General features: G+C 34.5%; 1 protein-coding gene across 19 annotated transcripts in view; it reads right to left on the minus strand.

The window, feature by feature from the left end:
* The window catches only part of TCF7L2 (transcription factor 7 like 2), a 304,484-nt gene that overhangs the window by 271,496 nt on the left and 12,305 nt on the right, over positions 1-20,683 (minus strand). For all 19 annotated transcript variants that reach the window (XM_056530841.1, XM_056530839.1, XM_056530842.1 and 16 more), the window contains exons 2-3: positions 9,948-10,014; positions 9,689-9,822 (exon numbers count right to left, since the gene is read on the minus strand). In XM_056530841.1, coding sequence (XP_056386816.1) covers positions 9,689-9,822; positions 9,948-10,014 — 201 coding nt within the window. The remainder of the gene's footprint in view (positions 1-9,688; positions 9,823-9,947; positions 10,015-20,683) is intronic.

The following is a 20,683-nucleotide window of genomic DNA, read 5'->3' on the forward strand; positions in this document are numbered from 1 at the left end:
TATCCTTAAAGTGATAAATAGATCAGTAAAAAGATAATAAAGCAATACATCGATATCACAGGGATACATAGAAACTTGCCCTACACTTCTTATATCTATGATCTATTTTCGGACAGACGGACGTGTAAAAGATTCACCGACATATCATCCCCCAACCGGGACATGAATCGGTGGGAGAACAATGGACACGTATAGAATGACGGATCCTCATATGGATTATTCATACGGGGCGGACATTTCCCTACTACCCACCGGAGGCCTGTATGTCCGTCCGACGCCCCTCTCTGGGCATCTACTGAGGGTCTCATGTCATTTTGGGGATCAATGCTTTTTTTTTTTTTAGCTCTTGTGTATTAGGGAGGGAGATGCCACCCCCGTTCCCTGGATGATGCCCGGCCGGCCACAGGGCACCTGCTCTATTAGTCCTGATAGATGTAAAATTGTCGCCCATTTAAAGTCTAATGACCTGTGTAATGACGGTAATGTCACGTTACATTAGGAAATTATATGGGGGTGGGGGGGATCCGTGACATTCACAAGTGTTTAAGAATCACTTTACAGCAAGACGGGCCCCCGAGGCTAATGGGTTAAATTGTTCTCTTCCCAGGGAGGTCTGAGAGTGAAACCGGCAAGAGGTTTAACCCCTTCCGGGCTGAACTGTCACATGAAAGCAACCACAAGGCGACCACAAAACCTTCTGCTATTATTTCAATTAAAAGGAAAATTTTCCGGGGAAAACTAAAAAAAAATTAAATAAAAATAAAAGAAAAGAAAATATAAAAGAAAAAAAAAAAAGAAAAGAAAAAGAAAAAATTATAAAAGAAAAAAAATATATATATTTTTCGCACTCAGTGTCCTGTAACCTCCCCCCCTCCCTCACCCAGACTGGAGGGAAAAGCCAAATCCACCAAAATCTACACATTGAGATCAGATACAATGTAACAAATAACCAGCAATCATTCAGAAGAAACACTGATCAATAATCTCAAGAGGAACGTACCAATTCCAACCGATACGATCCGCATAACCCCCCCCCCCCCCCCTGATGCCGGACAGCGCATTCCGTCTCTGAGGCTTCATCACAAGCGAATATTCTGATATCATGTATTATTCATCAGGAGAAAATTCTATAAATTCCCATTTTGTTTACAAAAAGCAAAAATAAATAAATAAAAAAATAAAAATCAAGAAAGGATAATTTGTGCGGAATTAAAGGTTCTATCAATGCAACAGATCTGCGCAATGTAACACAGAACAAGCCCAAGGTGCACAACAGCTTTCTAGGTAGCATAAATACACTGAAATAAATCAATTAAATTCCATTACACACTATTTCCAAAATCACAAGAGAATTTTTGCAATGACAAAAAAAAAAAAAAAAAAATGTTACAAAATTTTTTATAAATAATAAAAATTATAATTAAAATATATATTTCAACAAAATGAAAATGAAGAGAGTAAAAAATCCACTGCACATGTTGGAGGGAGATGATACACACACATATGGCATCTTTCTATCGCAGTGTTTCCCAGCCAGGGTGCCTCCAGCTGTTGCAAAACTACAACTCCCAGCATGCCCGGACAGCCTTCGGCTGTCCGGGCATGCTGGGAGTTGTAGTTTTGCAACAGCTGGAGGCACCCTGGTTGGGAAACACTGTTCTATAGATACATATATATATCTCAAGCACGCCGGGCTCGTACAGGGGCAGCCATTACCGCCCTTCGCCATTCAGGTTCTGGGGTTATAGACATCAGCGCTTCTGTATCTGCAGCATCTCAAGGCAATAAGCTCCTATATCCCAGGAGAAAAGCAACAACAGGTCAGTGTGACTGCGGGAGTGTACAGCGCCACCGCTCAGGGTCACCACATACCTGACCGACAAACTAAGGACAAGCTATTATATCATCTGTCTATTGTTCTATTGATCAGTTTGTTAAAGTTTATTAATCTAACATCTATCTATAATTTGACATATAGATATAAGATAGATAGATATGAGATAGATAGATAGATATGAGATAGATAGATATGAGATAGATAGATAGATAGATAGATAGATATGAGATAGATAGATAGATAGATAGATATGAGATAGATAGATATGAGATAGATAGATAGATAGATAGATATGAGATAGATAGATATGAGATAGATAGATACCGTAGATAGATAGATATGAGATAGATAGATAGATAGATAGATAGATATGAGATAGATAGATATGAGATAGATAGATATGAGATAGATATGAGATAGATAGATATGAGATAGATATGAGATAGATAGATAGATATGAGATAGATAGATATGAGATAGATAGATATGAGATAGATAGATAGATAGATATGAGATAGATTGATATGAGATAGATAGATAGATATGAGATAGATTGATATGAGATAGAGAGATAGATATGAGATAGATAGATAGATATGAGATAGATAGATAGATAGATATGAGATAGATAGATAGATAGATAGATAGATAGATATGAGATAGATAGATATGAGATAGATATGAGATAGATATGAGATAGATAGATATGAGATAGATGGATAGATAGATATGAGATAAATAGATAGATATGAGATAGATAGATATGAGATAGATAGATATGAGATAGATAGATAGATATGAGATAGATAGATAGATAGATAGATATGAGATAGATAGATAGATAGATAGATATTAGATAGATAGATAGATATGAGATAGAGAGATATTAGATAGATAGATATGAGATAGATAGATATGAGATAGATAGATAGATATGAGATAGATTGATATGAGATAGATAGATAGATAGATAGATAGATATGAGATAGATAGATATGAGATAGATAGATATTATATTTAGTATCATGTAGGAATCTCCTGCTGTAACCCCAGGTGAAGAGAAGAATACAGACAGATCTTGTGAATGGCCCCTACACAAAGTAGACACAATAGTCCTGTCATATATATATATACGGCCCCCAGACCGGGGCGGCCCCTCACAGCGCCCACACTCAGACCCCCGTGCGCGTTGTCCCTTTTACTTTGAACCAGAGTATGAGCCTTTGTTGGGGTTGGGGGCAGCATCCCCCCAGATCACTACATGACACGTCTGTATCACAACCACTGCTGCCTGCACTTCGCTCCCCTTCTCAGAGGATGAGCTGAACTGAAAGTGCACGGACATAGAGAAAGCAAAAGTGTTCACTCTGATCAGTGAGGCGGAAAGCAGAACAAAAAGTAAACACACCAATGGCAGCAGCTCCAGGAGGAAGAGACACAGGAGACCATCACAGGGGCGTCAGAGGGTATACAGGGGCATCAGAGGGTATACAGAGGCATCACAGGGTATAGAAGAGCATCACAGGGTATACAGGGGCATCAGAGGGTATACAGGGGGCACTAGAGGGTATAGAAGAGCATCACAGGGTATAAAGTGGCATCAGGGGGTATACAGGGGCGTCAGAGGGTATAGAAGAGCATCACAGGGTATAAAGGGGCATCAGAGGGTATACAGGGGCGTCAGAGGGTATAGAAGAGCATCACAGGGTATAAAGGGGCATCAGAGGGTATACAGGGGTATCAGAGGGTATACAGGGGCATCAGAGGGTATAGAAGAGCATCACAGGGTATACAGGGGCATCAGAAGGTATAGAAGAGCATCACAGGGTATACAGGGGCATCAGAGGGTATACAGGGGCATCAGAGGGTATACAGGGGCATCAGAGGGTATAGAAGAGCATCACAGGGTATACAGGGGCATCAGAGGGGATAGAAGAGCATCACAGGGTATACAGGGGCATCACAGGGGATAGAAGAGCATCACAGGGTATACAGGGGCATCACAGGGTATACAGGGGCATCATAGTGTATACAGGGGCACCAGAGGGTATAGAAGAGCATCACAGGGTATACAAGGGCATAAGAGGGTTTACAAGGGAATCAGAGGGTATACAGGAGAATCAAAATATATAGAAGAGCATCACAGGGTATATAGGGGCATTAGAGGGCATAAAGGGGCATCCGAGGGTATACAGGGGCATAACAGATTATAGAACAGGGTCACAGGGAATACAGGGGCATAAGAGGGTATAGAACAGTGTCACGTGGTATACAGGGTCATCAGAGGGTATAACAGGGGCATTAGAGGGTAAATGAGAGCATCACAGGCTATACAGGGTAAACAGGGGCATCAGATAGAGTGTCACAGGGTATACAGGGCATTATGGATGGTAGATATTATTGGGTATATAATTACAGACTATATAAAGGAAATCAGAAGGTATATAAGAGTATCACAGAATATACAGGGGCATGAGAGGATATAGAAGAGTGACACATGGTATACAGGGTATCACATGGGAAGGTATCATTGGGTATAGCAGTGCATTACAGATTATAAAGGTAAATCACAGGATAGATCACACAGGGGCATCACACAGGAATGGGCATCACAGGGTATATAAGGGGCATCACACAGAAATGGGCATCACAGGGTATATAAGGGGCATCACACAGGAATGGGCATCACAGGGTATAAGGGGCATCACACAGGAATGGGCATCACAGGGTATATAAGTGGCATCACACAGGAATGGGCATCACAGGGTATATAAGGGGCATCACACAGGAATGGGCATCACAGGGTATAAGGGGCATCACACAGGAATGGGCATCACAGGGTATATAAGTGGCATCACACAGGAATGGGCATCACAGGGTATATAAGGGGCATCACACAGGAATGGGCATCACAGGGTATATAAGGGGCATCACACAGGAATGGGCATCACAGGGTATATAAGGGGCATCACACAGAAATGGGCATCACAGGGTATATAAGGGGCATCACACAGGAATGGGCATCACAGGGTATATAAGGGGCATCACACAGGAATGGGCATCACAGGGTATATAAGGGGCATCACACAGGAATGGGCATCACAGGGTATATAAGGGGCATCACACAGGAATGGGCATCACAGGGTATATAAGGGGCATCACACAGGAATGGGCATCACAGGGTATATAAGGGGCATCCCACAGGAATGGGCATCACAGGGTATATAAGAGGCATCACACAGGAATGGGTATCACAGGGTATAAAACAGTATCATAGAATATAAAAGGGACATCATAATAGACTCAGCGTCAGAGACTAGAAGGGTCACTAAAGAGTATATGGGCATATCTAAGAATACAGAAGGGGCATCATAGAAAGTGAGTCATCAGAGAGAATAGAAAGGGGCAAACAGCATATCACAGCATATAGAAGGGGCATCATAGAAAGCGAGTCATCAGAGAGACTAGAAAGGGGCAAACAGCATATCACAGCATACAGAAGGGGCATCATAGAAAGCGAGTCATCAGAGAGAATAGAAAGGGGCAAACAGCATATCACAGCATACAGAAGGGGCATCATAGAAAGCGAGTCATCAGAGAGAATAGAAAGGGGCAAACAGCATATAACAGCATATAGAAGGGGCATCATAGAAAGCGAGTCATCAGAGAGAATAGAAAGGGGCAAACAGCATATCACAGCATACAGAAGGGGCATCAACAGTAAAAAAGGGGCATCTGAGATAATACAATAGACCATACAAAATATCAACTTTAATATCTGGTTCATAATAGAGAATATAATGGTCCTAAGAGGTAACAGCAGGGTCATCATAGAGAGTGCACAGGCTTATCATATAATAAGAGGGGTCAACATATATAATATAGAAGGGTCACCATATATAATACAGAAGGGTCACCATACATAATATAGAAGGGTCACCATATATAATATAGAAGGGTCACCATATATAATATAGAAGGGTCACCATATATAATATAGAAGGCTTATCATATATAATATAGAAGGGTCATCATATATAACATAGAAGGATCACCATATATAATATAGAAGGGTCACCATATATAATATAGAAGGGTCACCATATATAATATAGAAGGATCACCATATATAATATAGAAGGCTCATCATATATAATATAGAAGGATCACCATATATAATATAGAAGGGTCACCATATATAATATAGAAGGGTCACCATATATAATATAGAAGGGTCATCATATATAATATAGAAGGGTCACCATATATAATATAGAAGGGTCACCATATATAATATAGAAGGGTCACCATATATAATATAGAAGGGTCACCATATAAAATATAGAAGGGTCACCATATATAATATAGAAGGGTCACCATATATAATATAGAAGGGTCACCATATATAATATAGAAGGGTCACCATATATAATATAGAAGGGTCACATATATAATATAGAAGGGTCACCATATATAATATAGAAGGGTCACCATATATAATATAGAAGGGTCACCATATATAATATAGAAGGGTCACCATATATAATATAGAAGGGTCACATATATAATATAGAAGGATCACCGTATATAATATAGAAGGGTCATCATATATAATATAGAAGGGTCATCATATATAATATAGAAGGATCACCATATATAATATAGAAGGGTCACCATATATAATATAGAAGGATCATCATATATAATATAGAAGGGTCATCATATATAATATAGAAGGATCACCATATATAATATAGAAGGGTCACCATATATAATATAGAAGGGTCATCATATATAATATAGAAGGATCACCATATATAATATAGAAGGGTCATCATATATAATATAGAAGGGTAATCATATATAATATAGAAGGGTCACATATATAATATAGAAGGGTCACCATATATAATATAGAAGGGTCAAATATATGATATAGAAGGGTCACCATATATAATATAGAAGGGTCACATATATGATATAGAAGGATCATCATATATAATATAGAAGGGTCACATATATAATATAGAAGGATCACCATATATAATATAGAAGGGTCACATATATAATATAGAAGGATCACCATATATAATATAGAAGGGTCATCATATATAATATAGAAGGGTAATCATATATAATATAGAAGGGTCACATATATAATATAGAAGGGTCACCATATATAATATAGAAGGGTCACCATATATAATATAGAAGGGTCACATATATGATATAGAAGGGTCACCATATATAATATAGAAGGGTCACATATATAATATAGAAGGGTCACATATATAATATAGAAGGGTCACCATATATAATATAGAAGGTGCACCATATATAATATAGAAGGGTCATCATATATAATATAGAAGGGTTATAATATATAATATAGAAGGGTCATCATATATAATATAGAAGGGTCACATATATAATATAGAAGGGTCACCATATATAATATAGAAGGGTCACATATATGATATAGAAGGATCGCCATATATAATATAGAAGGGTCACCATATATAATATAGAAGGGTCACATATATAATATAGAAGGGTCATCATATATAATATAGAAGGATCATCATATATAATATATAAGGGTCATCATATATAATATAGAAGGGTCACCATATATAATATAGAAGGGTCACATATATAATATAGAAGGGTCACATATATAATATAGAAGGATCACCATATATAATATAGAAGGGTCATCATATATAATATAGAAGGGTCACATATATAATATAGAAGGATCACCGTATATAATATAGAAGGGTCATCATATATAATATAGAAGGGTCATCATATATAATATAGAAGGATCATCATATATAATATAGAAGGATCATCATATATAATATAGAAGGATCCCCATATATAATATAGAAGGGTCACCATATATAATATAGAAGGGTCATCATATATAATATAGAAGGGTCACCATATATAATATAGAAGGGTCACCATATATAATATAGAAGGGTCACCATATATAATATAGAAGGGTCACCATATATAATATAGAAGGGTCACCATATATAATATAGAAGGGTCATCATATATAATATAGAAGGGTCATCATATATAATATAGAAGGGTCACATATATGATATAGAAGGGTCATCATATATAATATAGAAGGGTTATAATATAAAATATAGAAGGGTCCCCATATATAATATAGAAGGGTCATCATATATAATATAGAAGGGTCACCATATATAATATAGAAGGGTCACCATATATAATATAGAAGGGTCATCATATATAATATAGAAGGGTCACCATATATAATATAGAAGGGTCACCATATATAATATAGAAGGGTCACCATATATAATATAGAAGGGTCACATATATAATATAGAAGGGTCACCATATATAATATAGAAGGGTCACCATATATAATATAGAAGGGTCATCATATATAATATAGTAGGGTCACCATATATAATATAGAAGGGTCACCATATATAATATAGAAGGGTCATCATATATAATATAGAAGGGTCACCATATATAATATAGAAGGGTCACCATATATAATATAGAAGGGTCATCATATATAATATAGAAGGGTCATCATATATAATATAGAAGGGTCATCATATATAATATAGAAGGGTCATCATATATAATATAGAAGGGTCACCATATATAATATAGAAGGGTTATAGTATTTAATATGGAAGGGTCATCATATATAATATAGAAGGGTCATCATATATAATATAGAAGGGTCATCATATATAATATAGAAGGGTCATCATATATAATATAGAAGGGTCATCATATATAATATAGAAGGGTCATCATATATAATATAGAAGGGTCATCATATATAATATAGAAGGGTCACCATATATAATATAGAAGGGTTATAGTATTTAATATGGAAGGGTCATCATATATGACATATCAGGGTAACCATAGTTATAAAATAAAATATATAAGGGTCATCATTTATAATATAGTAGGGTCACCATATATAATATAATAGGGTTATAATATAAAATATAGAGGGGTCACCACATATAATATAGTAGGGTCATCAGTGAATATCAGGGTCACCATATACGATATAGAAGGGTCATCATATATAATATAGTAGGGTTACTGTATAGAGGGATCACCACATATAATATAGTAGGGTCATCAGTGAATATCAGGGTCACCATATACGATATAGAAGGGTCATCATATATAATATAGTAGGGTTACTGTATAGAGGGATCACCACATATAATATAGTAGGGTCATCAGTGAATATCAGGGTCACCATATACGATATAGAAGGGTCATCATATATAATATAGAAGGGTCATCATATATAATATAATAGGGTTATAATATAAAATATAGAGGGGTCACCACATATAATATAGTAGGGTCATCAGTGAATATCAGGGTCACCATATACGATATAGAAGGGTCATCATATATAATATAATAGGGTTACTGTATAGAGGGATCACCACATATAATATAGTAGGGTCATCAGTGAATATCAGGGTCACCATATACGATATAGAAGGGTCATCATATACGATATAGAAGGGTCATCATATATAATATAATAGGGTTACTGTATAGAGGGATCACCACATATAATATAGTAGGGTCATCAGTGAATATCAGGGTCACCATATACGATATAGAAGGGTCACAATATACAATATAGAGGGGTCCCCATATATGATATAGACGGGTCATCACGTATACAGTTTATATAGCACATAACAGGAGGTTTCGGGTGATGACAGAAGACGCTGCGGTACCGCACACACTGATACACTGAGACGCCGGGGGCAGATACACAGAAGGGCGGGAGGGGGCGACACTTACCGTGCGGGCGGTGGGGGACAGGGAGCCGTTGGGCAGGTAGGGGCTGCTCAGGTCCGGGATCATGATGAAGGGGTACCCGGGGTATGCCGGGCTCTTGAACAGGCCTCCTCCTCCCCCGTCCTGCCTCTTCCCGGCTACAACAAGAGGGACAAAAAGTTTTAGTAACTTCGGAGAAGAAGAGAGAGAGACCTCCCACCCCAACAGCTTCCTCCAGGTCATGAAGGGGTTAACAGGCCCCGTCCTGCCCTGCGGTACCCACCTTCCTCCAGGCTGTCCCGGCTCTTGTCCCGGAAGGACTCAGGTCTGGGTGCAGGCCGCCGCTCCGCCTGACATGGGGAACAGAAAGAAGGGCATGGGTCATCACCATCATCCAGAGTATATATACACATCATACAGAGTATACAGGTCATCATCATCACACAGTATATATATACATCATCATACAGAGTATACAGGTCATCATCACACAGTATATATACACATCATCATAAAGAGTATACAGATCATCATCATCACACATAGTATATATACACACATCATCATACAGAGTATCATCATCACACATAGTATATACACATCATCATACAGAGTATATATACACATCATACAGAGTATACAGATCATCATCACACAGTATATATACACATCATCATAAAGAGTATACAGATCATCATCATCACACATAGTATATATACACACATCATCATACAGAGTATCATCATCACACATAGTATATACACATCATCATACAGAGTATATATACACATCATACAGAGTATACAGATCATCATGACACAGTATATATACACATCATCATACAGAGTATACAGATCATCATCACACATAGTATATATAAACATCATACAGAGTATACAGGTCATCATCACACATAGTATATATATATATACATCATCATACAGAGTATCATCATCACACATAGTATATACACATCATCATACAGAGTATATATACACATCATACAGAGTATACAGATCATCATCACACAGTATATATACACATCATCATACAGAGTATACAGATCATCATCACACATAGTATATATACACATCATACAGAGTATACAGGTCATCATCACACATAGTATATATATATATATATACATCATCATACAGAGTATACAGATCATCATCACACATAGTATATATACACATCATCATACAGAGTATCATCATCACACATAGTATATACACATCATCATACAGAGTATATATACACATCATACAGAGTATACAGATCATCATCACACATAGTATATATACACATCATCATACAGAGTATCATCATCACACATAGTATATACACATCATCATACAGAGTATAAAGATCATCATCACACATAGTATATATACACATCATCATACAGAGTATACAGATCATCATCACGCATAGTATGCACATCATCATACAGAGTATACAGGTCATCATCACACATAGTATATATATACACATCATCATACAGAGTATACAGATCATCATCACACAGTATATATACACATCATCAGAGTATAAAGATCATCATCACACATAGTATATATATATACATCATCATACAGAGTATACAGATCATCATCACACAGTATATATACACATCATCATACAGAGCATAAAGATCATCATCACACATAGTATATATATATACACATCATCATACAGAGTATACAGATCATCACACATAGTATACACATCATCATACAGAGTATACAGATCATCATCACACAGTATATATACACATCATACAGAGTATACAGATCATCATCATCACACAGTATATATATACATCATCATACAGAGTATAAAGATCATCATCACACATAGTATATATACACATCATACAGAGTATACAGGTCATCATCACACATAGTATATATATATATATATATACATCATCATACAGAGTATACAGATCATCATCATCACACAGTATATATATACATCATCATACAGAGTATAAAGATCATCATCACACATAGTATATATATACATCATCATACAGAGTATACAGATCATCATCACACAGTATATATACACATCATCATACAGAGTATAAAGAGCATCATCACACATAGTATATATACACATGATCATACAGAGTATACAGATCATCATCATCATGCAGTATATATACACACACCATCATAGAGTATACAGATCATCATCATCACACATAGTATATATACACCTCATCATACAGAGTATACAGATCATCATCACACATAGTATATATACACACATCATCATACAGAGTATACAGATCATCATCATCACACAATATATATAAACACGCATCATCATACAGAGTATACAGATCATCATCATCACACATAGTATATATATATATATATACACACACATCATCATATAGAGTATCATCATCACACATAGTATATATACACATCATCATAAAGAGTATATAGATCATCATCACACAGTATATATACACACACACATCATCATACAGATTGTCATCATACAGAGTATACAGATCATCATCATCATACAGAGTACATAGATCATCGTCATCATACAGAGTATATAGATCATTATAGAGAGTATAATATAGATCATACAGAGTATATAGATCATTATAGAGAGTATAATATAGATCATACAGAGTATATAGATCATTATAGAGAGTATAATATAGATCATACAGAGTATATAGATCATTATAGAGAGTAGAATATAGATCATACAGAGTATATAGTTCATCATCACACAAACTATATGACATCATCACCGTCACTATACAAAGTATATAACATTATCATTTAGTATATAGATCATCACTATACAGAGTATATAATGTCATTATCATCACTATACAAAGTATACTTCATCATTACTATCCACACGCCATCAGCAGCAACATCATCCATACAGGCCATACACATGTATATAGTGCACAATACACACACAGCACACATGTATATAGTGCACAATACACACACAGCACACATGTATATAGTGCACAATACACACACAGCACACATGTATATAGTGCACAATACACACACAGCACACATGTATATAGTGCACAATACACACACAGCACACATGTATATAGTGCACAATACACACACAGCACACATGTATATAGTGCACAATACACACACAGCACACATGTATATAGTGCACAATACACACACAGCACACATGTATATAGTGCACAATACACACACAGCACACATGTATATAGTGCACAATACACACACAGCACACATGTATATAGTGCACAATACACACACAGCACACATGTATATAGTGCACAATACACACACAGCACACATGTATATAGTGCACAATACACACACAGCACACATGTATATAGTGCACAATACACACACAGCACACATGTATATAGTGCACAATACACACACAGCACACATGTATATAGTACACAATACACACACAGCACACATGTATATAGTGCACAATACACACACAGCACACATGTATATAGTGCACAATACACACACAGCACACATGTATATAGTGCACAACACACACACAGCACACATGTATATAGTGCACAACACACACACAGCACACATGTATATAGTGCACAACACACACACAGCACACATGTATATAGTGCACAATACACACACAGCACACATGTATATAGTGCACAATACACACAGCACACATGTATATAGTGCACAATACACACACAGCACACATGTATATAGTGCACAATACACACACAGCACACATGTATATAGTGCACAATACACACACAGCACACATGTATATAGTGCACAACACACACAGCACACATGTATATAGTGCACAATACACACAGCACACATGTATATAGTGCACAATACACACACAGCACACATGTATATAGTGCACAATACACACACAGCACACATGTATATAGTGCACAATACACACACAGCACACATGTATATAGTGCACAATACACACACAGCACACATGTATATAGTGCACAATACACACACAGCACACATGTATATAGTGCACAATACACACACAGCACACATGTATATAGTGCACAGTACACACACAGCACACATGTATATAGTGCACAGTACACACACAGCACACATGTATATAGTGCACAGTACACACACAGCACACATGTATATAGTGCACAATACACACCGCACACATGTATATAGTGCACAATACACACACAGCACACATGTATATAGTGCACAATACACACACAGCACACATGTATATAGTGCACAATACACACAGCACACATGTATATAGTGCACAATACACACACAGCACACATGTATATAGTGCACAATACACACACAGCACACATGTATATAGTGCACAATACACACACAGCACACATGTATATAGTGCACAATACACACACAGCACACATGTATATAGTGCACAATACACACACAGCACACATGTATATAGTGCACAATACACACACAGCACACATGTATATAGTGCACAATACACACACAGCACACATGTATATAGTGCACAATACACACACAGCACACATGTATATAGTGCACAATACACACACAGCACACATGTATATAGTGCACAATACACACACAGCACACATGTATATAGTGCACAATACACACACAGCACACATGTATATAGTGCACAATACACACAGCACACATGTATATAGTGCACAATACACACACAGCACACATGTATATAGTGCACAGTACACACACAGCACACATGTATATAGTGCACAATACACACACAGCACACATGTATATAGTGCACAGTACACACACAGCACACATGTATATAGTGCACAATACACACCGCACACATGTATATAGTGCACAATACACACACAGCACACATGTATATAGTGCACAATACACACACAGCACACATGTATATAGTGCACAGTACACACACAGCACACATGTATATAGTGCACAATACACACACCGCACACATGTATATAGTGCACAATACACACACAGCACACATGTATATAGTGCACAATACACACACAGCACACATGTATATAGTGCACAATACACACAGCACACATGTATATAGTGCACAATACACACACAGCACACATGTATATAGTGCACAATACACACACAGCACACATGTATATAGTGCACAATACACACACAGCACACATGTATATAGTGCACAATACACACACAGCACACATGTATATAGTGCACAATACACACACAGCACACATGTATATAGTGCACAATACACACAGCACACATGTATATAGTGCACAATACACACACAGCACACATGTATATAGTGCACAATACACACACAGCACACATGTATATAGTGCACAATACACACACAGCACACATGTATATAGTGCACAATACACACACAGCACACATGTATATAGTGCACAATACACACACAGCACACATGTATATAGTGCACAATACACACAGCACACATGTATATAGTGCACAATACACACACAGCACACATGTATATAGTGCACAATACACACACAGCACACATGTATATAGTGCACAATACACACACAGCACACATGTATATAGTGCACAATACACACACAGCACACATGTATATAGTGCACAATACACACACAGCACACATGTATATAGTGCACAATACACACACAGCACACATGTATATAGTGCACAATACACACACAGCACACATGTATATAGTGCACAATACACACAGCACACATGTATATAGTGCACAATACACACACAGCACACATGTATATAGTGCACAATACACACACAGCACACATGTATATAGTGCACAATACACACACAGCACACATGTATATAGTGCACAATACACACACAGCACACATGTATATAGTGCACAATACACACACAGCACACATGTATATAGTGCACAATACACACACAGCACACATGTATATAGTGCACAATACACACACAGCACACATGTATATAGTGCACAATACACACACAGCACACATGTATATAGTGCACAATACACACAGCACACATGTATATAGTGCACAATACACACACAGCACACATGTATATAGTGCACAATACACACACAGCACACATGTATATAGTGCACAATACACACACAGCACACATGTATATAGTGCACAATACACACACAGCACACATGTATATAGTGCACAATACACACACAGCACACATGTATATAGTGCACAATACACACAGCACACATGTATATAGTGCACAATACACACACAGCACACATGTATATAGTGCACAATACACACAGCACACATGTATATAGTGCACAATACACACAGCACACATGTATATAGTGCACAATACACACACAGCACACATGTATAGTTATACCATACACAATCCATATATAACAGAGCAGCCTGGGCATCATTCACACATTACATGTTTGTTATCCAGTGTAATCAAATAAAAGCACAAATACACTGTACACACAAATATAGAAGAGAATATACATACAGCACATAGGCTCCACTATACATAATATATAAAATAAATATTCTCCGCTAAACACAATAGTGTCAGAGCAGGAAACCGAAGATAAAACACGACACAATGTAGACTGGATGATCATTCATCTGATGCACTGGGATATATACTATAATAGTTTATATTACTGTGTTATATACACAAATATATATACTGAAATAATGTATACTGTCATTTTATATAGAGCGATTTATACTGTATAATATATACTCTGATATTATAAACCATGGGGTTTAAACTATAATAAAAATAATAAGATAAAATATACTGTAAAGCTATAGACTGTGATATATACTGTAATACTATATTACATGATGTTATATACTGTAGTAGTATTATATTACATGATGTTATATACTGTAATATTATACACCATGTTATATACTGTAGTAGTATTATACACCATGTTATATACTGTAGTAGTATTATACACCATGTTATATACTGTAGTATTATACACCATGATGTTATATACTGTAGTAGTATTATATACCATGTTATATACTGTAGTATTATACACCATGTTATATACTGTAGTAGTATTATACACCATGTTATATACTGTAGTATTATACACCATGATGTTATATACTGTAGTAGTATATTACATGATGTTATATACTGTAGTAGTATTATATTACATGATGTTATATACTGTAATATTATACACCATGTTATATACTGTAGTAGTATTATACACCATGTTATATACTGTAGTAGTATTATATTACATGATGTTATATACTGTAGTAGTATTATATTACATGATGTTATATACTGTAATATTATACACCATGTTATATACTGTAGTAGTATTATACACCATGTTATATACTGTAGTAGTATTATATTACATGATGTTATATACTGTAGTAGTATTATACACCATGTTATATACTGTAGTAGTATTATATACCATGTTATATACTGTAGTAGTATTATACACCATGTTATATACTGTAGTAGTATTATACACCATGTTATATACTGTAGTAGTATTATACACCATATTATATACTGTAGTAGTATTATACACCATGTTATATATTGTAGTAGTATTATATACCATGATGTTATATACTGTAATATTATACACCATTATGTTATATACTGTAGTAGTATTATACTCCATGTTATATACTGTAGTATTATACACCATGTTATATACTGTAGTAGTATTATACACCATGATGTTATATACTGTAGTAGTATTATATACCATGATTAGTATACACATGTATATTGTAAGTATTATATACCATGTTATATACTGTAGTAGTATTATACACATGATGTTATATACTGTAGTAGTAGTATATACATGATGTTATATACTGTAGTTATTATTACATGATGTTATATACTGTAGTAGTATATACATGATGTTATATACTGTAGTAGTATTATACTCCATGTTATATACTGTAGTATTATACACCATGTTATATACTGTAGTAGTATTATACACCATGATGTTATATACTGTAGTAGTATTATACACCATGATGTTATATACTGTAGTAGTATTATATACCATGTTATATACTGTAGTAGTATTATACACCATGTTATATATTGTAGTAGTATTATATACCATGTTATATACTGTAGTAGTATTATACACCATGTTATATACTGTAGTAGTATTATACACCATGTTATATACTGTAGTAGTATTATATACCATGTTATATACTGTAGTAGTATTATATACCATGTTATATACTGTAGTAGTATTATACACCATGTTATATACTGTAGTAGTATTATATACCATGTTATATACTGTAGTAGTATTATATACCATGTTATATATTGTAGTAGTATTATATACCATGATGTTATATACTGTAGTAGTATTATACACCATGTTATATACTGTAGTAGTATTATATACCATGATGTTATATACTGTAGTAGTATTATATACCATGTTATATACTGTAGTAGTATTATACACCATGTTATATACTGTAGTAGTATTATATACCATGATGTTATATACTGTAGTAGTATTATACACCATGTTATATACTGTAGTAGTATTATACACCATGTTATATACTGTAGTAGTATTATATACCATGATGTTATATACTGTAGTAGTATTATACACCATGTTATATACTGTAGTAGTATTATACACAATATTATATACTGTAGTAGTATTATATACCATGTTCTATATTGTAGTAGTATTATACACCATGTTATATACTGTAGTATTATACACCATGATGTTATATACTGTAGTAGTATTATATACCATGATGTTATATACTGTAGTAGTATTATACACCATGTTATATACTGTAATAGTATTATATACCATGATGTTATATATTGTAGTAGTATTACACACCATGTTATATACTGTAGTATTATACACCATGTTATATACTGTAGTAGTATTATACACCATGTTATATACTGTAGTAGTATTATACACCATGTTATATACTGTAGTAGTATTATACATCATGTTATATATTGAAGTAGTATTACACACCATGTTATATACTGTAGTAGTATTATATACCATGATGTTATATACTGTAGTAGTATTATACACCATGTTATATACTGTAGTAGTATTATATACCATGATGTTATATACTGTAGTAGTATTATACACCATGTTATATACTGTAGTATTATACACCATGTTATATACTGTAGTAGTATTATACACCATGTTATATACTGTAGTAGTATTGTATACCATGTTATATACTGTAGTAGTATTATACACCATGATGTTATATACTGTAGTAGTATTATACACCATGTTATATACTGTAGTAGTATTATACACCATGTTATATACTGTAGTAGTATTATACACCATGTTATATACTGTAGTAGTATTATACACCATGTTATATACTGTAGTAGTATTATACACCATGATGTTATATACTGTAGTAGTATTATACACCATGTTATATACTGTAGTAGTATTATACACCATGATGTTATATACTGTAGTAGTATTATACACCATGTTATATACTGTAGTAGTATTATACACCATGATGTTGTATACTGTAGTAGTATTATACACCATGATGTTATATACTGTAGTAGTATTATACACCATGTTATATATTGTTGTAGTATTATACACCATGTTATATACTGTAGTAGTATTATACACCATGATGTTATATACTGTAGTAGTATTATACACCATGTTATATACTGTAGTAGTATTATACACCATGTTATATACTGTAGTAGTATTATATACCATGTTATATAATGTAGTAGTATTATAAACCATGTTATATACTGTAGTAGTATTATACACCATGATGTTATATACTGTAGTATTATACACCATGTTATATACTGTAGTAGTATTATACACCATGTTATATACTGTAGTAGTATTATACACCATGATGTTATATACACCATGTTATATACTGTAGTAGTATTTTACACCATGTTATATACTGTAGTAGTATTATACACCATGATGTTATATACTGTAGTAGTATTATACACCATGATGTTATATACTGTAGTAGTATTATACACCATGTTATATACTGTAGTAGTATTATATACCATGTTATATACTGTAGTAGTATTATATACCATGTTATATACTGTAGTAGTATTATACACCATGTTATATACTGTAGTAGTATTATACACCATGTTATATACTGTAGTAGTATTATACACCATGTTATATACTGTAGTAGTATTATACACCATGTTATATACTGTAGTAGTATTATACACCATGTTATATACTGTAGTAGTATTATACACCATGTTATATACTGTAGTAGTATTATACACCATGTTATATACTGTAGTAGTATTATACACCATGTTATATACTGTAGTAGTATTATACACCATGTTATATACTGTAGTAGTATTATACACCATGTTATATACTGTAGTAGTATTATACACCATGTTATATACTGTAGTAGTATTATACACCATGATGTTATGTAGAATATACTGTAAAAATATATCCAAAGATGTTTTAGACTGTATTGTTCTATAATGTTATATTGTGTATTAATGTATATTATGTATTAATATATAACAGATGTAAAGAGTATTATACATAGGACACAATGTATATAGGGAGTGCGGTGTCATTTACACCTGAGCGACAATTCTCCACAGTGTGAGCGGCAGGAGAGGAGCAATAATGGGGGTAATAATACTCAGAAGTGTTATTATAGGATGATGATAATTATTACTTGTTGTTGTATTATTATTATTATTATTATTGTATCTGCGCAGAGTTAATAAACTTTCTATTCACTATAAACCTCACAGATCTGATGACCGGATAGAAGGATGAAAAGCAAAAGAGACCGACAGAAATCGTTACAATGTATCAGGATATCTTTTCACTACAACACAATATACCCAGACAACGTGTACACACAGTATATAGTTACAAATAATGTACACACAGTATATAGATACAAATAATGTACACACAGTATATAGTTACAAATAATGTACACACAGTATA

The sequence above is a fragment of the Hyla sarda genome, chromosome 7 (genome assembly GCF_029499605.1).
Source record: "Hyla sarda isolate aHylSar1 chromosome 7, aHylSar1.hap1, whole genome shotgun sequence".
NCBI lineage: Eukaryota > Metazoa > Chordata > Amphibia > Anura > Hylidae > Hyla > Hyla sarda.